General features: G+C 38.2%; 1 protein-coding gene across 4 annotated transcripts in view; it reads left to right on the top strand.

Moving 5' to 3' along the window:
* Window positions 1–22,444, top strand: part of CDC14B (cell division cycle 14B) — a 99,395-nt gene that overhangs the window by 33,036 nt on the left and 43,915 nt on the right. For 2 of the 4 annotated variants that reach the window (XM_032635299.1, XM_032635298.1), the window contains exons 2-4: window positions 12,917–13,007; window positions 13,555–13,630; window positions 15,980–16,072. In XM_032635299.1, the coding sequence (XP_032491190.1) occupies window positions 12,917–13,007; window positions 13,555–13,630; window positions 15,980–16,072 (260 nt within the window). Of the gene's footprint in view, window positions 1–11,306; window positions 11,575–12,916; window positions 13,008–13,554; window positions 13,631–15,979; window positions 16,073–22,444 lie in introns of those variants that run through there. The other 2 variants (XM_032635300.1, XM_032635301.1) reach the window with 2 other exon arrangements.

The raw sequence follows: 22,444 nt of genomic DNA, 5'->3' as shown, positions 1-22,444 counted from the left end.
TTTTAAAAAATTATTATTTATTTATTTTTGGCTGCATTGGGTCTTCATTGCTGCGCATGGGCTTTCTCTAGTTGCAGTGAGTGGGGCTACTCTTTGTTGCAGTTCATGGGCTTCTCATTGTGGTGGCTTCTTTTATTGCGGAGCACAGGCTCTAGGTGCACGGGCTTCAGTAGTTGTGGCACGTGGGCTCAGTAGTTGTGGCTTGTGGGCTCTAGAGTGCAGGCTCAGTAGCTGTGGGGCACAGGCCTGGTTGCTCTGCGGCATGTGGGATCTCTCCAGACCAGGGCTCGAACCTGTGTCCCCTGCATTGGCAGGCGGATTCTTAACCACTGCGCCACCAGGGAAGTCCCTGAAAATTCTTACATTTTGGGGATAAATCCCACTTGATGATGGTGTATGATCCTTTTAATGTATTGTTGGATTTGGTTTGCTAGTATTTTGTTAAGGATTTTTGCATCTATGTTCATCAGTGATACTGGCCTGTAATTTTCCTTTTTTTTTGTATATTTGTCTGGTTTTGGTATCAGGGTGATGGTGGCCTCATAGAATGAGCTTGGGAGTTTTCCTTCCTCTGCAATTTTTTGGAACAGTTTCAGAAGGATAGGTGTTAACTCTTCTCTAAATGTTTGATAGAAGTCACTTGTGAAGCCATCTGGTCCTGGAATTTTGTTTGTTGGAAGTTCTTAATCACAGTTTCAATTTCAGTACTTGTGATTGGTCTCTTCGTATTTTCTATTTCTTCCTGGTTCAGTCTTGGAAGATTGTACCTTTCTAAGAATTTGTCCATTTCCTTTTAGGTTAAATAACTTAGATTTGCAGAAACATTACAAAGATACTACAGAGAGTTTCTGTATATTCTTCACCCAGTTTTAGTTTCCTTGAATGTTATCATTTGTATTAGTTTGCTCAGGTTGCCAAAAATAAGATATACACACTCATTGGCTTAAACAACAGAAATTTATTTTCTCACAATTGTTGAGGTTGGAATTCCAAGATCAAGGTGCCAGCAGGATTGGTTTCTGGTGAGACAGCTGCCTTCTTGCTGTGACCTCACGTGGCCTTTAGTCTGTGCTATGCATTCCTGGCGTCTTTTCCTCCTCTTGTAAGGACACCAGTCCTATTGGATTAGGGCCCCGCCCTTATGATCTCATTTAACCTTAATTACCTCTTTAAAGGCCCTATCGCTAAATACTGGCACACTGAGGGCTAGGGCTTCAACATATGAATTTGTGGGGAGGGGGGGCACAATTCGGTTCATAACATAATCCTGCGTTACCATGTGGCGTTAAGAAACCAACACTGGTTGGTATGTTACTGTTACATATACTCCAGACTTTATTCATGTTTCCCCAGTTTTCCCATTAATGTCCTTTTTCTATTCCAGCATTTAATCTAGGATACCACCTTGCATTTAGTTGTCATCTCCTTAGCCACTAAGGTTCATGAGAATTTCTCAGTTATGTTTTTCATGATATTGACAGTTTTGATGAGTATTGGTCAGGTATTTTGTAGAATGTCCCTCAAATTTTGTTTGATATTTTCTAATGACTAGACTGGATTTTTGGAATAAAATACCACACAGGAGAAGCACCCTTCTTGTTGGATCACATCTGGGGGTACATGACATCCGCATAACATCACTGATGAATTATGAACACCTGGTTAAAGTAGTGTTGGCCAGGTTTCTCCTCTGTAAAGTTACTATCTTTCCCTTTCCATACTGTTGGGCTGGCCAAAAAGTTCATTCGGGTTTTTCACACGATGTTATGGGGGAAACGAACGAACTTTTTGGCCAACTCAGTATATTCTTTGGAAGCAAGTCAGTAAGTCCAACCCATACTCGAAGTTGAGGAGAGTTAAGCTCTACCTCTTAGAGGGAAGTATCTGTATATATTACTTGGAATTCTTATATAAGGAAGATTGGTCTCTTCATTTATTTATTCAATCACTTTTTTATATCAGCATATATTCATGCATATTTATTTAGTTAAAAACATTTTTTTAAAGATTATTTTTTTTTTTGATGTGGACCATTTTTAAAGTCTTCACTGAATTTGTTAAAATATTGCTTCTGTTTTATGTTTTGGTCTTTTTGGCCACAAGGCGTGTGGGATCTTAGCTCTCTGACCAGGGATCAAACCCGCACCCCCTGCATTGGAAGGCAAAGTCTTAACCACTGGACCACCAGGGAAGTCCCCATATTTATTTTATACTTTCAATTATAATCCAATATTATGTACTTACTTCATTGCTCAAGGTGTTCCAGCTTTGGCTGTTGGGAGTTTTTTCAGGTTGGATCCTGTATTCTACTTTCTTCCCACCCCCTTTCTAAAAATATTTTAATGGTGTCTTTTGTAAATTTATCAAATCCTTTCTTTTTATAGCTTTTGCATTTTGTGTCTTAGTTTAAGACTTAAATATCTAAAGATATGTATCATTCAGGATAGGCTAGGTTATGCTGTGATGACAACCCCAACATCTTAGTGGCATGTAACAAGTAAAGGTTTATTTTTTATTTATGACACATGTCTATCACTGGTTAGTAAGAACTGTTATAAATCTTCTTACTTTTGTGACCCAGCTAGTGGAGCATAACTACTACACATATAACTTTTAATTCAGTGTAACATAACTGAAGTCTAATTTATTTTATAATATACACAGATCTCTGTAATGTGTTGTAATGATTCATACATACACAGAAATGTGCCCAAAGTGAACTTGATTGACAGCTTTGTACATCATGGGTAAGTAACTAGCAGACAGATTGAGAAAGAGAATATCACTATACCCTAGAAACTACTCCTTTGTGCTCTTTCACATCACTCCCCTTCCAAGAATAAACACTATCATAATTTTTAATTGCCATAGATTTGTCTGCCTTTGAAATCTATTTGAATGGAATCAGACTGTGTGATGAAGCCATACTCTTGTTTGGCTTCTTTCACTACAGTGTGTTATTGAGAGTCATCCATGATGTTGTGCATGGTCAAAGTTCATTCATTCATTCTTACTGGTATATAATATTCAACTGTGAGAAAATACCACAGTGTTTCAGTCCACCATTTCTAGACATTCGATTTGTTTTCAATTTTTGGCTATTACAAATAATGATTCTATGAACCACTGTTTGTACCTTTCTTGATGAACATGTGTATGCATTTCTGTTGTATATATGCTTAGAAGTAGAATTACTGAGTCAAAAGATGTGTGATGTTCATTTGTTATAAATATGGCCAGTTTTCTAAAATGGCTGTATTTCAGCTATTATCTTTTTCAGTACGCGGACCCCTCACTGTTGTGGCCTCTCCGTTGCGGAGCACAGGCTCCAGGCGCGCAGGCTCAGTGGCCATAGCTCACGGGCCTAGCCGCTGCGTGGCATGTGGGATCTTCCCGGACCGGGGCACGAACCCGTGTCCCCTGCATCGGCAGGCGGACTCTGAACCACTGTGCCACCAGGGAAGCCCTCAGCTATTATCTCGATTGCTGCTGGTCAGAGAGTTCTATAGGGTTTTGTACCATCAATTAAATGGGCTGGCCTGGAAGTCGTATATTTCACCTCTGCTCATTTAATCTCAGAGGAGTCAGGACAATCCTACCATGGCCTGGAATGTAGGGAACCAGAACTATTATGTTCAGCTTTTTAATACAGGTAGAATTTAATTTTGTTTGTGAATGGTGTGACAGGGAGCCTTTTTTTAGGCAGATGATTTTCTTCAGATTTTTGTTTAAGCATATTCCACAGATTTTAACGTGAATTCTTATTGAGATTAATTTTAAAATAATTTGTGATGAATTGTTTTATTAATTTTGGGGGGTGCTGTGTTGGGTCTCCGTTGCTGTGTGGGCTTTCTCTAGTTGAAGCAAGCGGGGGCTGCTCTTCGTTGCGGTGCGCGGGCTTCTCGTTGTGGTGGCTTCTCTTGTTGCAGAGCCTGGGCTCTAGGCGCGTGGGCTCAGTAGTTGTGGCTTGTGGGCTCTAGAGCACAGGCTCAGTAGTTGTGGTGCATAGGCTTAGTTGCTCCGCAGCATGTGGGATCTTCCTGGACCAGGGCTCAAACCCGTGTCCCCTGCATTGGCAGGCAGATTCTTACCCACTGTGCCACCAGGGAAGCCCTGTTGAATTCTCTTTTAATTTCCCTTTGTTGCAAGTTATTTAGAAATGGGTTTTAAAACATTTGCATGTTGATAGATTTTTGCTTGTTGTATTTTCATCAATGAATTTCAAATTTTGTATTGTGTTAACTGTATGATCTGTATGTATGATCTTTGCTTTCCTGAATTTGTTGTGATTTCCTTGTGACATAATATGTGATGACTTCAGTAAATATCCTATGTTTTTAAAAGTTTGTGCTCTCTGTTGAAAATGGTTCTCTGTATTTACTAGATCAGGCTTCTAATTACTTATTTTATTTTTTGGAGGTGTGTTAACCTTCTATTATTATGGGTTTACTAATTTTTCCTATTTTCACTAGTTTTTGTGTTATAGATTTAAAATCTTTTGTCATAAGGTGTGTGATTGTTGTAATCTCTTGTTAGATTACATAATCGTGAAACATCTTTGTCTTTATTGTTATTTGCTGTGAATTCTATTTCATCTGCTGTTGATATTAATATACCTGCTCTTTTTCCTGGCAACTGTATAGCATACCATTTTCTATCCTTTGATTTAAATATTTTCTATATGGTTTTGTTTTAATTATCTCTATTAAACAATATATAGGTTGAATTTTTTTTAACTCAATTTGAAAAGATTTTAATAGGTGAATTTAAATATTTTGCATGTTTTATATTTACTGATATGTTTGGACTTATTTTGTTTTCTCTTTGCCATGCTTCTTCTTGCTATTTGGTGCCTTGATCACGTTTTCTTAGTTTTAATTTTTCACTGGCTCCAGTGATTTGAAAGGTATGAAAACTATTAAAATTCTTTTAGTGGCTCCCTTTTAAAAAATTCATTTGTAAAATATTTTAGAAATATAGGTGAATCTGGAGACTAACATAATTTGTGGGGAGGATGTCTGGAGCATCTTTAGACAAGATTACTCTTTTCCCCACCTTAATTCTGTACTAATTGAGGAACATACGAGTTAAACAGATAAAGATTAAAATGTAAGCTTTATTACTGATAACATTATGGGGCTTGGTTTATACCTGTGTACATTTAGATCTGTAGGCAAGTGGAATTACTTACACAAGCAGTCACTGGCAACCCCAGGGATAAATTCCAGATGGTGCATCAGCAAACTGGTGGAGCCTCCATCATCCTGGATCCTTGGGCTGAACATAGCCCCCCAGCAAGAAATAGCCTCTGTTGTAAATTAAATCACTAAGATTTCAGGGTTATTTTTACATACCTTACTCTGACTAATAAACTCAATTCATCACAGGACATAGAGTAGACCAAAACCATACTCACTGTAGGTAGATTGGAAAAAGAGGAGCAAGGTAGGACAATTAGGTTTCTTCTTTTGTGAATTTCTTACTCCCATCCTCTGCCCATTTATTTGTTGGGGTGTTAGCTTTTTTCTCTTTGATTCATAGTTCTTTGTAAATTCTGAATACTAATCCTTGTTGCTTTTATGCATTGTACCTGTCTTCCTAGTCTGTGAGTTATCTTTTTAAATTTTGTTTTTGGGGTCTTATGTTGAGCAGAAACATTACATATTCATATAATCAAATTTCTCAATCTTTTTGCTTTATAGTTTGGGCTTTTTAAGTCTTGTTTAGAAAAAAATCCATCCCTACTCCACTGTTATGAGTTATTTTTCTATATTCTAAGACTTGGCGAAGCTTTTCTTCTCATAGCTAGGCTTTTAATCCACCTGAGATTTTTTTCTTCTTTGGGGGTTGGTGGCCTGTGGTATGAGATGAGGATCGTGAATTTCCCCCCTCCTTCCACCCCAGACAATATGGACAACCAATTGTCACCATCATGTGTGTTGAGCATTCTTACTTTTCCCATTGATGTGTAATGCGTGTCATAAGGGAAGTTTCTGTGTATGTGTAGTCTCTTACTGGGCTGTTGTATATAATAGATAAAGGTCTAGTATATCTGTTCCAATTCTACAAGCCTAAATTATTGTAAGTTTTAATATTTGGTAGGGCAAGGGCTCCCTTCTTGTTTGTTTTCAAAATGGTCTCGGTTCTTCTTGGCCCTGTGGTCTTCTAGATTAATTTTGGGATCAGCTTGTTAGGTTCTGTGGAAAGCTCTGTTGGGATTTTGATAAGAATTGCATTTAGTTTGAGGGAAATTACCATCTTTGTGACATTGAATCTTCCCATTAAACACCTGCTTTATGGGGTGTGTGTGTGATGAATTGGGAGATTGGGATTGACATATATAAACTAATATGTATAAAATGGCTAACTAATAAGAACCTGCTGTATAAAAAATAAATAAAATAAAATTTTAGAAAAACCCTGCTTTATCTTTCCATATGTCCATAAATAATTAAGCACTTATATTTCGTAAATTAGTTATTACAAGTCGTATATAGAAAAACTCCTGATTTTTGTGTTAATCATCTATATCCAGAAATAAATAAATGTTTACAAACATTTATTTATTTATTCTAATAGTTTGTCTGCAGATTCTTTTGTAATTTCTAGGCAGACAATCGTCTGTAAATAAGGACAATTTTGTTTCTCCCTTTCTAAGTCTTCTCTCATTTCTTTTTCTTATCTTGGCATCAGTGAGTATTTCCAGTTATTACATTATTAAATAGGAGTAATGGTAGTAGGAATTTTTTTCTTGCTTTTCATTTCAGGGAGATACTTACAAAGTTAAGGCATGAAGTATTATATTTTGCTAGAGGTATTTGGAAGATAATCTATCAGTTTAAGGAAGTTCTCTTTTAGTCCCATTGTATAAAGGCTTAATTGGGAATGAGTTGATTTTAATGACTTCTGTAGTTAATGACATAATTATGTGGCTTTCTTCTGTAATCTATTCATGATGTTGGACTTTTTAATGTTGAGCCACTGGTAAGATTAATTTTCTTTTAATATGCTATTGGCTATTTGTATTTCTTTTCTGAATTGAGTGTTTGTAGCCTTTATAGATTTTTATTTTCTGTTGGGTTGTTATATTGCTTTACAGATACTTTTTATCAGTTGTGATGATTAGCCCTTTATTATATATTTTCTGTAAGTTTCTGTTGCTTTTTTTCCTTTATAACTTTTGAGTTTTGTGTCATGCTTAAAAACCCCATTTAAATTGTAAAATTATTTGCTATAATTTTATAGTTACCTGAAAGATTTTAAAAACTTATTTCAACTGGTATTTGTTTTATATAGTATGTGAGATTGGAACCTCATTTTCTTTTCATACTTAGACATTTGTCCCTTATTGAATATGGCTTTCTTTGTGACTGATTTGAAAAACCAGTTTTCTCATATACTAGGTTTTCATATATGCCTTGGTTCATATTTCTATGTTGCTGTGCTAAAATAGTATTGTTTTAATTACTCTTGCTTTATATTAAGGCAAGTCTCTGAGGCAGGAATTTAAAAATCTCAGGCTTCACCCAAATAGCCTGTGTTCAGATCCTAATTCTGCTACTGTACAAGTTTTGTGACTCTGCTCAGGTTAGTCATTTTGCCTCTTTAAGGTTAGGGTTCCTTTCTGGGAAAATATTGATAGTTGTAGTAGTATTTGCTTTGTAGGTTGTAATGAGCTTATTAATATAATACCTGGCACTAAACTCTCAATAATTGTTAGCTGCCATTGTTTTAGGGGGTACTGCTTCTTTTTATTAATCAGTAGTTTTATGAACATTTCTTCTTCTGCTCCCCTTGGTCACTACTTATCTCAAAGAATGAGGGACTAATAATAGATGAGAACGATGGCTATTGACCCTCTCTGAGGGACAGTCATTGTTCAGGTGGAGCCTGTTCTTTGGCCTGATCTCTCTTGTTCCCGAGGGATGTGATTCTCCCTTCTGCTTGTCTTACAGTTAGCTCACCAAGGGCAGACTTCCCTATCCAATAGAGAAGCCTTGCACTTCTCCATTTCCTCTGCCAGGACTTGTGAAGTCAGTCTAGTTCCAGGGGGGAACAGAAATAGTGAGAAGTTCATTGTGTCCACAGTAGAGTTATTTTAATCATTTCTACTAAAACGTAGATACTGTATTATCATTGCCACCTGACTGCTATATATATTTCTCAATTGGTTTAGAACAGTGGTCCCCAACCTTTTTGGCACCAGGCACCAGTTTCGTGGAAGACAGTTTTTCCAAGGATGGGGTGGGGGAGGGGGGGAATGGTTTCAGGATGATTCAAGCACATTGATTTATTATGGTCTCTGTGCAGTCAAACCACTCTGCTAATGATAATCTGTATTTCCAGCCGCTTCCCAGCTCACTGCATCAGCTCCACCGCAGATCATCAGGCATTAGATTCTCATAAGGAGCGCGCAGCCTAGATCCCTCCCACGCGCAGTTCACAGTAGGGTTCACGCTCCTATGAGAATCTAATGCCACCGCTGATTTGACAGGAGGTAGAACTCAGGTGGTAATGCCAGCAATGGGGAGCGGCTGTAAATACAGATGAAGCTTTGCTTTCTTGCCAGCTGTTCACCTCCTGCTGTTCCACCCGGTTCCTAACAGGCCACGGACCAGTACTGGTCCAGGGCCTGGGGGTTGGGGACCTCTGGTTTAGAACATACCTCTCTCTGTTTTATGATTAACTGTCCCCCAGATAGCTAGTTGTTATGCAGGAAAATGTTATTCATTTATTTAACAAGTATTTATTAAAGAAAGAAGTAGTAAACTGGAGGCCCAAAAGCCAAATCAGAACTGTAGACAAATTTGGCACAAGGATGGATTTTGAATGTTTTTGTCAGTATTTTAAAACCATGAGATTTCATTTCTTTCTACTGTATTATATCAGTCAAAGAAGCAGGAATGGTGACATTATGTGATGGGGTATAGAGGGAAGAGAGTTTACCACTTCAGTTTTTGACAACATACACATTAAAGGGAGGACAACAAACACATTAAAGGGAGGATACGTGTGTTTACAATAGGAATATAAGTTTAATCATGAACTTTTATTTTTATTTTTTGTTTGCGGTACGCGGGCTTCTCACTGTTGTGGCCTCTCCCATTGCGGAGCACAGGCTCCGGACGCGCAGGCTCAGCGGCCATGGCTCACGGGCCCAGCCGCTCCGCGGCATGTGGGATCCTCCCGGACCGGGGCACGAACCCGCGTCCCCTGCATCAGCAGGCGGACTCTCAACCACTGTGCCACCAGGGAAGCCCTAATCACGAACTTTTAAGCAAAACGTAAAGAGACCTGTTTTCTAGCTCCAGGTTTCTAATAAATAGTTCTCATCCCAGCACTCTAGCCTCTGTTGTGGTTTATCACAATATGACTCTAACAATAGAATTTTGAGAATATATTGTGCAGAGATAATTGGACATAAAATATCAGTGATTCCTCCCCGACCTGTAATATATAAAATATTTCCTAGGGAACTGAATTTCAGGTTTGGACTTGGAGGGAAAACCTCTCCCCATTTCCTTCCAGTTTTATTTGGGTTTGTTAAAAGAAACTGGATTTCAAGAGATGGTAGCAAGCAAGAGGTTACTAAGAAGTTCTGTTATTTAAATGTGTGCAAAGGACATTTTCCATATTGTCTTATACTACATTTACTGAATGCTTCGTATCTTGATGAAGAGTCAGCCTTGGAAAAACACTTTTAGCCCACAGGTTCCCTTTTCAAAAGCTTCATAATTTTGAATAGGTAATATATGTTACAAAATTCAAAAGTTACAAAAACGAATAAATCTTTCTTACCCTTCCCTATATACAGATACTCAGTTTCCCCTTATAAAGGCAAACACCAGTTTCTTGTGTTTCCTTCCAGAGATATGCAAGATTTCATATACAATCATATACATTTGTGTTTTAAATACATACCTATAAATCATCCAGCCTGTAAACACCTATAACGCTGTCCATCTTGGCAATCTTGCCCGTGTTCAATTTTCAGTCTTGGAAATTTCTGCCAAATTGCCCTTTGTTGCCCTTCATGGAGGTTGTCCCAGTTTATGTTCTAACCCACAGGCAGTGAGAGTACCTGTTTCCCCACCTCACCAACACAGTGCCTTATCAAACTCCTTTCATTTTTGCCAGTCTGAAGGAAAAGTAGTACCTTGTAGTTTAAATTTGCATTTTTGCAATAACATAAAATTGAAGTTGGGCATCTTCTTGAGATGTACTTAAAATATTTTTCCAGTTTATCCCTTGAATTTGTGTTTATTGCCATGAAGACCATTTAAAAAATGCTTATTAGTTTAACAGATTCTCATGGCTTTTAGATTTTGTTTCATTTAGAAAGGCATTCTTTATTAAAAGATAATTAATGGTTTTTTTTTTTTTTTACTTTTAAAGTCTTTGATCTGGAAGTTTAAATAAGGGTAGTAGGTATGCAGCTTTACTTTTGAGGCAAAAATGTATATATTGTGATATATAATGTGTATATTGTATTGAGATGATAAATAAAGTGTAATTCTTGGGAAAGAGTTGTTACTGTATTGCTTGTTCGTTTTAAGGAAGAGTCATTGAAAATTTTTTTCACGGATTATTAAAGTAACACTTTTCTGTAGGAAATTTAGAAGAATACAGGAGGGAATAAAAATCAACCATAATCCCACTACCATATTATATATAACAAAATTGGGACCGTACTCATACTGCAACTTATTTTTTTCTCACTTGATACTAACGTAGGAACTTAGGTTTAGAAAATAAATTGTCGTTTACCATGGTGTCAGAATTTTTTTCAACCATCCTAATATTTTTCTGAGGCGAAATCTGAGGCCTTTAAAGGAATGAGTGACCTCGGCTTTAGGCATACCTTTAAATTTTGAACAGTTTTAAAGTGCTGCATTTTAAATGAGACACCAGCACTCAGGCGAGCCCGACATTCAGCGGGTTTCGACTCCAGAGAGGACGGAGCTCCAGGCCGGCCGGGGTCCTCGAGCCTGGCCGCTGGCCTCTCAGCCCAGCCTGGCTGCAGTGCCCCCTGGTGGCGGAGGCAAGGGCGGCCAAGCACGAGGCTGAGGGTCAGATCCACCGCTGAACCCTTCTCTTCCGAGAAATCCTTTTAGTCTCTTTGGGAGCCGCTTTCTTCGCATTTGCCTGTCTGATCCTTTGCCGCACACGCCGACTTTGAGCGCAGAATTGCGGCGCTAGAGCGCCCTGGCGCTGCAGACGACCGCCAGGTGTCCCCGAGGCGGGGCGAAGCTCAGCCCTGGCGCCTGGGGCTGGTTTCCGCGCCCCGCTCCCTCGTTACCCCGTCTGGGGAGTTTGAGAAGTTTTGAACTTCCGGGTTGGCTCTCCCGGGCTTGCGGTGTGGTGGCCAGCCGAAGGGCGTCGCTGTGCCCAGTGTTTGGGCGTGTCCCTTTAAACTTTTTTGTTTTTTAAACTTCGGGGGTGTAGTCACGGCCCTCCTCTCTCTGCGACTTGCTCCCTGGCCACCCGGTCCTTCCCTCTGCCCCGCCGTCCAGATGCTGTGGATCATGAGCCTGAAGGGCGCAGGGACCCCTCTGGTGACCGAGATGATCAAAGGTTAGTGTGGAGGGCGCGCCCTCGGGACATCCCCTATTTAGAGGGCATCGGGCAGTGCACGGGGGTCGAGGAGGCCCCCATTGATGACCAAGATGTGCCTTTAAACTTCGGTGCCAGGGCCGATGCTGTCTCTTGGGAGTGGGTGGCCTCCTGGGACTCCTGGTCACCAGGCGTGGTCCTGCCTTGGGGCGAATCCGCACAGATGTGTGCAGTTCGGACCCTTGTGTCCTTACACCATGGCTGGTGGGCTCTCCACCTCAGGGAGCAAAATCCGTGGTCACTGCATGGGGATCAAGGGTCATTTTTGGTTGAAAAGGAGTCAGCCCCGTCATCCGTTTGGGTGTCTGTGGTTGCAGAACATTTAAGTTGAGGCGTTTATAGGGAAATAAATACAGCAATTGTGTGTACAGAATTGTTTAAATTACTATTATAAAAAATTGTTTAAATTACTATTTGGGGAAAGGATGCCAGCTGGCGTCCTTTGTTCCTTACTATTTTAAGGGCTGTACTTAATTTTGCCACAATTTGAATCTAAGTATTCTACTAGCACTATTATTAGTATTACTACTGCTAGGTATTAAGGATGACTTTGCTTCACCAAGGATTTTTAGGCAACTCCTTTTGGGGTGGGGCAGGAGAAGAAGGGTGGCGCCTCTGAACCTTACCCTGTTACCATTCTTGCTAAACCTCACAGCAGCCTAACTGCTTTTATGCAACGCCGGTTCATCTCATACTCATCCTGCAGAATACTCTCATTTGCCTCTGCTATAATGGTCCGATTGTAAAAATCATTACAAAAGTAGTGATTCCGAATCAAAAAATAAGTAGCGACCCCTAAGAACATTGGATAAACATGTGGTTTGTTTTGTGTGTTATAGCCGTAAACATTAATTTTGAAGCAATTTTGAAAGCGTTTTCTCTCTACTTAAAACATAGTTTCTTATTGAAATGACTTTTCAGGATGTCTTGAAAACATAGCGAAACATAGGGAAAGTCATCCAGGCTGGTGGTCTAGCTATCAAATGCGTGCTGCCATTTACCGAAATTTCTTAGTCCAGGGTAAAGTTTTCCAGAAATCAAGCCGTATCGCTGTATGAAAAGTCATTTGCTGCTGTTGAAACTTACATTAAAGGCAATTTCTCCTTTTTAAAAATTGCTTATTTATTATTACCCACCAAAATAGCCAGAACATTTTGAAGTTTACTCACTGATAACCTTACCATCTGAAACATGCATGGGAGAAAAATAAAAATTTGACTTCATCTGAAAAGAGTTGCAACATGATATATGAAACGTTTTTTCATGATGTGAAGGAAGGAACATTACAATTTTTCCATTTCAGATCGCCTTTGTTTTGCCATTCTCTACAGCAGACCAAAGAGTTCATCAAATGTACATTATTTCAGCATAGATAATGAACTTGAATATGAAAAGTAAGTATTGTTTTTTCAAAGATTGTTAGTAACTTTTTTTATTTTGAAGAATCTAAAGGTATGTTTATAAAATTGGAACATTACAAATCTGTTGACTGTTAGTTGCAGGATACTTTTTGCTTTAACCCTTGGTAATAAAATAGATCCTTAGGGAAAAAAATCAGAATGAAAGAACCTTCCTACATTTAACAATTTACATTTGAAATTCTAACAGTTTACAGTATAATGAGATATAAACTGGAGTACTAAGATGTTGTGTTTTTGCCAGTGGAAAAAAATGTGTGGAAAAACAGCTTTTTTATTCAGAAAGTATTTTTATTTGTTATTTGAGGTTAGATTTAGGCATTTTAACACTTGTCAGGTATTTTAATAGTCATCTTTTACCAGAGTATTTCTTCCATTAGTAAGGCAGTACCTTTAAGTTGTGTGACCTATAATAATTTGGTGTGTGCTTTCTTGCTTTATTTTGATGTTGTAGCTACAAAAAGGCATTTATATTCAAAGCATCTGGAATATACATACACATTTTTGTTTTTCATTTTTGCAGCTTCTACGCAGATTTTGGACCACTCAATCTAGCAATGGTTTACAGATATTGCTGCAAGATTAATAAGAAATTAAAGGTAAAGTATTCCTTACAGAAGATTTCACTTAAGTAATCATTGTTAGCCTGATCTTGCAGGGAGGAAGGGAAATCTGTTTTTAAAAAGGAAATGTAATGTTTTTCACTGGAGTGGTGTTTGAGACATACATGTGGTTTATTGTTTTATAAAGTCATAGTATATCTATTTGTTTTCCAGAGTGTTGATGAATGGCTTAAGTTTGGGTCATTTGGTTCTGGTTTGGATTGGTGATGCTCATATACTTGAAAAGCCAAAGTTCAGATGGTCAATAAAGTGAACCTCTTATTGTCTGAGCCAGTGGAACTGTCACCTAACAAGAGGAGCTTTCCTTCCTTTGGTCATTGTTCTTTCTGCCTTCACTTTGATAGGGAGTGTTAGGAAGACTAAGAGAAATTGGATTCATCTTACTTTATTTCATTATGCCTTGAAGCTCGCATGGTATTGTACTACTTGTGACTCTTCACTATGACCCTTTACGCATATGATTAAGGAGCAGAGAAGCAAGGGCAGACAGCATACAGTCTTTAAGACTGTATCACTGAATTGTAAGAGTGTATTACTATTAGTTTGAACTTAGACCTTATTCATTTATTTTAAAAAACTGTGAATTGTTGGTCATGTACAATAAAAGGTATTCATATACTGCTAGCAATTCTAAGAGTCACTGTATATTCTCAAGTAGAAATACTGGATTTGGGGGGGCAGGTGCTTTTTAAAAACAAGTTTATTCAGCTGATTACTTATTAAACTACTACACAGAAATAAAATTCATTTTCAATTAAAAATTAAGTTATACTAAAAATTTATGGGTGAGTAAGGCAGATCTATTTCCCCTTGAACATCAAACTTAAAATTCCACACCATAAATGCTAGAAGCATCGGTCAGAAGTTACTAATATGTAAAAAGGAAGTTGCAGCGTTGCTTTTTCTTTTTTCTATTAAATTTGTATTCACTAGAGATGTATACAGAGATGGAGACTCTTCTTTCTGGACTTTATTCCTCCCTGGAACAGGAATATAAGCATTTGTGGCCTTGGGTATTTATGTTCCCCCCATTCCGTTTTTCCAGTTGCCAGTGGCAGGTTTTTTGTTTCGTACAGGGCTGAGAAGCTAAAAATAATTTCCTTTTCCCCTACTGGTGTTCCTTTACTTTAATTTTGAAAGTTTTTTGTTTGTTTTAAACATACTTGGCCATCCTTTTATCCTTTGGGTCAACCAAGAATATATTTGTCCTTTTTTCAAACTTTAAAAAAAAATTATTTACCAGAACAGCTTGCAGTGTTGACCATCCCACCTGACTGAAACTTAATTCCCATTCAATTAATAGAGGTAAAAGTGTGTTGAGAATTTGTATTAAGAGTGTCTTGTGTGTATGCTGCTTGAGGGCTGGTTGGGCTGTTGTTTTTCTTTAAATCAACTTGGATTTCTCACTCTATGTAAACAACTAAAAGAAAATATGTAATATTCATCATTGAAATACCCAAACATTGGCTCACAGAAGCAAAAGAATACTGTGCTTATTCAACTGAATATATCCTGTTTCTTACCCTTACTTGAAACGTGTCTACTCACATTAGTGAAGTACAGGTGAGGAAGAGCTAATAAATCATGTGTTGCTTTGGTTTTTAAATTCCATATCCTTTTTATTTTTAACTTTTTATTGAAGCACAATGTATATACAGAAATATGTATAGATCATGAATATACAGCTCAATGAATTTTACAAACTGAATATACATGGATAGTCATCTGGATCATCAGATCAAGAACAGAACATTAGCAACACCCCAGAAGAGCCCACTTGTGCTCTCTTGGTTATCTCTGTACCACCCTCCTCACTCCACCCCTCCCTACCCCATTCACTATCCTGATTTCTAACAGAATGAATTATTTTTGCCCGTTCTTATACCCTTTGATGTTAATTGAAAGGTTTTGGGAAGAGATTAACAAAAAAAGTCAGACAGTAGGAAAAGGAAAGAAAAGGTCTCTCCTACTACCTTTTCCAGCTTTTTATGGATTCTTTCAGAGGTAGTCTATACTTAAAGTGTATCTGTTCGTAGCTTCTCTCCTACCTTTTTTAAAAAATTGAAGTGTAGTTGATTTATGATATCATATTAGTTTCAGGTTTCTCCTCTCCCACCCTTTAATTGTACACTTGTTCTACTCCAAGGGTGTGTCTTCTGTGGGAAGGTACATGGTATTTTTGGGTATCAAAGTTTATCTTTTTAAGTCTTGCTAATATGAATGCTTCAACATTATGAGGTTTGGAATTTATTTTAATCACAAAATAAAGTTTTAGAAAACTTGAAATGAGAAAGGAAATACTAACAGCTGTTTATCTTTATGCAGTCCATTACAATGATGAGGAAGAAAATTATTCATTTTACTGGCCCTGATCAGAGAAAACAGGCAAATGCTGCTTTCCTTGTTGGATGTTATATGGTAAGTATTTAACTACTTTTCTAACGTATTAGTGAAAATACATACAACAGTGGTACTTTAAATTTGTGGTTGAAATTTTGAAATCACTTTTTCTTAGACATCTTGATTTCTTTCCAGAAAGAACATGTTTTGCTTTATAAAAATTGACCAACTGGGAAAGGCTATGGAGGGGCGAAGGGGTATATGGGAGACCTCTGTACCTTATACTCGGTTTTGCTGTTCTGAACCTAAAACTGCTCTAAAAAAGTCTATTTTTTAAAAAATTGACCAACTAGTGTGAAAACCATTTTATGCGTTACGGCACTTAAGGTTAGAAAATAATGCCCCAAATCTGTGTTTTTATTAACTCATGATCCATTTAGTAAAATTGTGAAGGTGGACTCAGGACCAATAACTGATTTAAAACAAAAACAAAAAACATCAAAAGTGTATCACATGAGGTAAGAGTGCTGTATAATTTGAATACAGGCAATGTTTTCCTAAACAAGGTGTGATTCTAAATGCACCAAAACATGCCATAAGGACATGGCATGTCGGTACTGTAGGAAAATGGGTAACATACTGTGTAGATTACATACAACATTGAGTGGCTGGTCTTTTTGGGTCATTGGAAGTATGCTTTGGAATAGCCAGTATTTCATGAGTTATGAATTCCATTTATTTGTAAATATCATGGAAAGTGATTATTTAGAGGCAGATTTTATCTGGTGCCTGCATTCATCTTCAGGAGTACCTAAGTAACAGGTTTTCCTGAATAAGCTAAGAGGTCCTCCAGAGTGGTGGTCCTCATGTTTTTGGTGGTGTGGAAGCTAGCTGTTCTACTCAGTGGAGAAGAATATCGAGTAGTTATTCCAGATAAAAAAGGATTGGTGGGCTTCCCTGGTGGCGCAGTGGTTGGGAGTCCGCCTGCCGATTCAGGGAACCACGGGTTCGTGCCCCGGTCTGGGAGGATCCCACATGCCGCGGAGCGGCTGGGCCCTGTGAGCCATGACCGCTGGGCCTGCGCCTCCGGAGCCTGTGCTCCGCAACAGGAGAGGCCACGGCAGTGAGAGGCCCGAGTACCACAAAAAAAAAAAAAAAAAAGGATTGGTGTTGGAGTTCTTGAGGTAAGTTCTTGTCCCAGGTTGCTACTTGGTTCTGTCATGCTTTCTTTTAAAATTTTCTGATGTGTAGTTTGAACGTCTGGAATTTACAATGATAAGACCAAAATTTGGTGGTACTAGTTGAAATTGCACCTCAAAGTTGGGTAGTTTCCTTTTCTACGTTTAAGGTATATCATTAACAATGACTAAGGCCTTTTTGGGTTTTGTTTTTATATTTGTGCTCACAAAAGTAACTGAGAGAAATGTTTCTGAGATAACTAAGTTTTATTATCATCTCTGTATGAAACACAGTTTGTAGATTATATCTCTTAAAAATTGATTTTTTTTTAAGCTTACCCAGATAAGGCCTTTTGTTTGTTTGTTGGCTTTTGTCATCTCTCCTGATGTTTATTGTACTTAGCAGCAAAAATCCTGAGGGGGGGAGGGTGGGTGGAAAGAGCCTCTGCAGGGTCCCAAGAAAAAGAATGGAGAAGGTAGCTGTTTTAACTGGGGTAATTGGTCCCATTACTTGGCCAGTCACTGGGGAGAGGAATGCCATGGATTAGAGTAAACTGTGACAGCTTTACAGGAAAAGGGACACGGCCAGAATTCTTGGTGTTCATAAAGTGTTAAAGGGAACTGTGGAGAAATGGCCCTTGGTGTAACAGTAAAAGTCATTACACTGCCCAGGAGAAAATCTGGATGACTGAAGCAGTTCCACCTAAGAGAATGTTCTCCTGATCAGAGCACACAGAGCTTGCCTGGGCTGCATTGGAGTCAGTCATTTGTCTTTCTTTGTTAGATGAGATGTCCCTAAAACGGTGGGGTCTTGAGTAGCCAGATATGGTAAGTTCAGTGTGAAAGAACCCCTTAGAGGGTAGCTGTGGGCATCATGCAAACCAAGCATTGTCTCAGAAACAAAACACTTGTTAATTTTATAGATAAGAAATCTCTCTTTTTAGATCTTGCTGCTGTTGTTTTTTTATAGCTAGTGAAAAAGCAGTAACCCCTTGGCATACTGATTGAAAATGTGTTAGCACGCTTGTTCCTAGTTTGGTGTTGGCCTTTTGACTTTGTTTATGGTTGTATTTTGGCATGCAGAAGTTTATTTTTCTACAGTTAATATATTTTACATTTAGAAATCCTTCCAGGATTTTACACTCCCAGGTCAGCACTGATTTGATTGGTTAGGAAAGTGCCAGGTAAGCGATTTGGACTCAAGGAATGAACTTGAGCTCATTCCTCTGTTCAGTTAGAAGCCAGGTTGGCAAGAGGTGTACAGCTCTTGGCTGTAGTAAATGTCTTTGCACCATGACTGGCTGGCTAAAGTGGGAGCTTGGAGCTGTAATGATGCTAGGTGGGGAAACAGGAGAAAAACTTCTAAGAAGAGGAGGTTTATTAATAGGAGGAAAGGAGTGTCAAGACGTGATATGGATACCCCAAAAGATTAAACATCAAAAGTAAGTAAGTAGTGTAGGTTTAATCTGGTTGAAGTCTATTGGATCCTCTGATTAAAGATTTGTAGAGATGAGTGAGAATTCCCCCAAAATTGATCTTCAGGCCTGATGACCTTTTCTGGAGTTGTTTGAGGAATTTTGGAGATAAGAAGTTCTTTTTAATTATTGACTTCGAGGATGGTGTAGTAATATTAAAACAAAAACAAAGTCTGGAGGAAGTACAGACAGGATGGAAGTATTCCAAATGGACTGATTCTGTTTAAAAGGCCTGACTCTGTCCTTTTCAACTCTGGGCCTCTGAAAGGAATCATTCTCCCTTCATTCTTATGTACTCAAAAGGACCTAATAGGGGATGTGGAGAGAGTGAGAGAATAAAGTGTTAGTAATTATATTTATTTTTTTACCTTAAAAACAGAAGAGGTTAGGCTTTATAAATACTTAAAATACTCAAATACTTAAAATAGGATTGACATGCCCATACTTTTCAAATACATTGTATTTCTAAATATTAGTTTATGTGGCCTGGCAAATGGATTTGCCAACTATCTGAAATGGTAGATTCTTGGGTAACAAATTAGGGTGCAACTAAAAATCTTTTTTTACCACTCACCATAAAAGAGTTGAGGGACATAAAAGATAACTGGATTTTTTGGGTTTTTTTAACAAAAAGGTAAGTGAACCATATCATTTTACAAAATAATAAGTTTGCTACCCTGTTGTGAGAAGTCAGTGGCTGTTTCCTAGCCAGATTTTGGGTGGCGGTACTTAACCTGTCATTTCAAGTAAAGGTGAAATTCTAAGTGGCAAAGTAAGCGCTTTTCAAAACAAATTCACGATGGAGAGTGTATTTCTAAAATAAAAGTTTGAAACGTGGTCATTTTGCTATAAAAAAATGTCATGTGCAAAACCCATATTTGGACCCTTGAGAAATTTAGAAAAACTTCCTTTAAAAAATACTTTTATATTTATTTATAGAAGCAGGATACGTTCACCAGTATAATTTTATCACCTGATTTTTTTAGTTAGTGATCTGTTCTTTCACTTTAGTACATGTTTTATCATCTTTATACCCAGATTGTATTTGTCTTTCTCAATTGATCCAAAGTGTCCAAACCAATATTTCATCCAGGACCACACATTGCATGTGGTGGTAGTGTCCTTAATCTCTCTCACACATGGTCCTTTTTTACTAACACTGATTTTTTATAATAGCTAACACTATTTTCTTGTAGAAAGTTCCACCTTTTGAATTTCTCTGGTTTCTTCTTTGTGGTATTTTTTAACTTGTTTCTCCATTCTTTGTATTTCTTGTGAACTGGAAGTTTTACCTATAGGCTTGTGCATTAGTAGTATATGTTGTATCCCATAAGAAGACATGTAATACCTAAATTACCATTAGTGGTGCTAAAAATGGCACCACTGGATTAGGTGCCAACCATCAAATCCCTTCAATATATTGTTTTCTCCTTATGATTTAAGCATTCTGTGTGGTGTTATTTTGGAACTGTTTGTATATTCAGTTCCCCGTCAACCATGCATGTTGGTGTTTTAAACAACAATTGATCTTGCTTGCCTGAATCAATAATTTTATTAGGGTTTCAGCATAACATTTTTCTAATATTTCATTCCTCCTTCACTTATCAGCTGGCTTACTTTTATGGAAATTGAGCTTTCCCTCATTCAGTTGGGGCTCTTTGGTTACCCTGAAACGAATTTTCCTACCGAGAAGGCAGAAAGAGTGGCCGTTTCCCTTTCATCACCAGTGTTTGAAGTATTACATGAATAGCCACAAAACAGAATTTTAAAACCCTATTTAAAGTCATTTAAATAATGTTTCATTGGGTTTTGAACTCATTTGCTAAACATTTTAAAAATGTGCAGCACTTTCCCAACACCTGATTAGCATTTGGGAAGTTGGAAATTTACTAACCAAATGCACATCATTGCTGAATGGGATTAAAAAAGTAAGTGTAATCATTCCTGCATTTACATTTACGTATCATGGTAATGTATCTTTTTTAGTTACAGCAGCCATTAAAATCAAGAATTGGAATAGCTGAACTTACAACTAGACTTTCATTTATTTTTATATATTTATTTTATTTTTGGCTGCTTTGGGTCTTCGTTGCTGTGTGCGGGCTTCCTCTAGTTGCGGCGAGTGGGGGCTACTCTTCGTTGCTGCGAGCGGGCTTCTCATTGCGGTGGCTTCTCTTGCAGAGCACGGGCTCTAGGCACGCAGGCTTCGGTAGTTGTGGCTCACAGGCTCCAGAGCACAGGCTCAGTAGTTGTAGTACACAGGCTTAGTTGCTCCGCGGCATGTGGCATCTTCCCGGACCAGGGATTGAACCCGTGTCCCCTGCATTGGCAGGTGGATTCTTAACCACTGCGCCAGTAGGTGCAAACATTAATACCTAGTTGCGAACAGTTATTTGGAAGAGGCCATTGTATAGGGGATGAAGTTTAGGGATTTAGGTTCAGATTGAGCTAGCTTTTAATTTCAGTTTGGTAGACTATCTGGCACAAATTAAGCATTTACTAAACGTCATTCTCTTTCTCTTTTTTTGGTTCTGTCTACCATTATTACACCTTAAATCTGCTTTTTATATTAAAAAACAAGAAAGTTACCATTGTATCTTACTGATTATCAACTTTGGTTACATCTTACTGCCCCAGCATTTATATTTTCCTATAGATACATAGTACTTAGTTCTTCTATAGGTTAAATGTACTTTTGAGGGCTTGCCTGGGAAATTAACCATTGTTTCTAACAGTTTTCTGTGGTTAAAGCATCCTGAGTGTAAAATAAATGACACAAGCAAACTGTTGGTACATAATTTGCAAATTTGCCCTCCTATAATGTTCAATAGATTACTTTGGTAGAGCTAATTGTGGTAACATATAGATTCCCTGTTTAAAATGTATCACTGTATTATATTTTTATTTTAAGCAATTTTTATAGCCTTCAGAATGGTTTACCTTGTAAACACTTATACTAAAAACTGTGATACTAATTAAATTCTAGGAATATATTAACTCAGCAATCTGAGTAGAATCCTAAATTGCATTGAATTTGAGATTGCTTCAACAGTTGTAATAAGAGCTCAGGGGCTTAATTTGTTACTTAACGATGATCTTTTGAACCTGTTGTCCATTTTTCTTAATGATTTAATTATTTTGGACTCAGAGTACTCAATGCTGGGTTAAGGTAGCTACAGGGTGAAGGCATTAGACAAGAACTTAAGACAAGGAATGCTGAGGGGAGAGCATCTGGAAGCAGTGGGTGGGAATCCAGTTCAGCAAATAGCAGTCTAGACAGGGCAACAGAGACTGGAAGACAGAACCCGGTGGGATGTCCAAAGTCTTTGTAAACACCCATCCCTGGGCAAACACCCTTCCTGGGTACCTGTGAAAGGCAGAGCAAACAGCAACCAGGCAGAGGTAAATAGCATCCAGACACCAGGCAGTGTGAGGTGCACCAGAGCCACAGAAAGGGGCCAGCATGGCCCCCTGCCATAGGAAAAGGCCCTATGGTGGAGGCAGCTGGCTGTCATCACCATCATTCATCAGAACTTTACTTCGCTTTTCACCTTACTGAGCCTATCTGATATTTCAGCGGCCTGTGAGACTTGCTAGGGGCTAACAAGTCTTGGGAAAGAGTAAAGAGAAATGGCCCCTCTGACTATTTATGATCTTTGATTGCAGATCTGTTAAGTTCTGTGTAATTTTGGATCCTATTCTTGTTTCAGTGCTTCTTTTACACAGTGTGGTTTCTTATCTTTAAATAAGGCTTGAGCAGTAGGCCCTCTTCCATCAATAACAAGCAGTGTGATCTT

The sequence above is a fragment of the Phocoena sinus genome, chromosome 6 (assembly GCF_008692025.1).
Source record: "Phocoena sinus isolate mPhoSin1 chromosome 6, mPhoSin1.pri, whole genome shotgun sequence".
Lineage (NCBI taxonomy): Eukaryota > Metazoa > Chordata > Mammalia > Artiodactyla > Phocoenidae > Phocoena > Phocoena sinus.
Note: the sequence above shows the minus strand (reverse complement) of the source record. Positions and strands in the feature narration are given on the sequence as shown.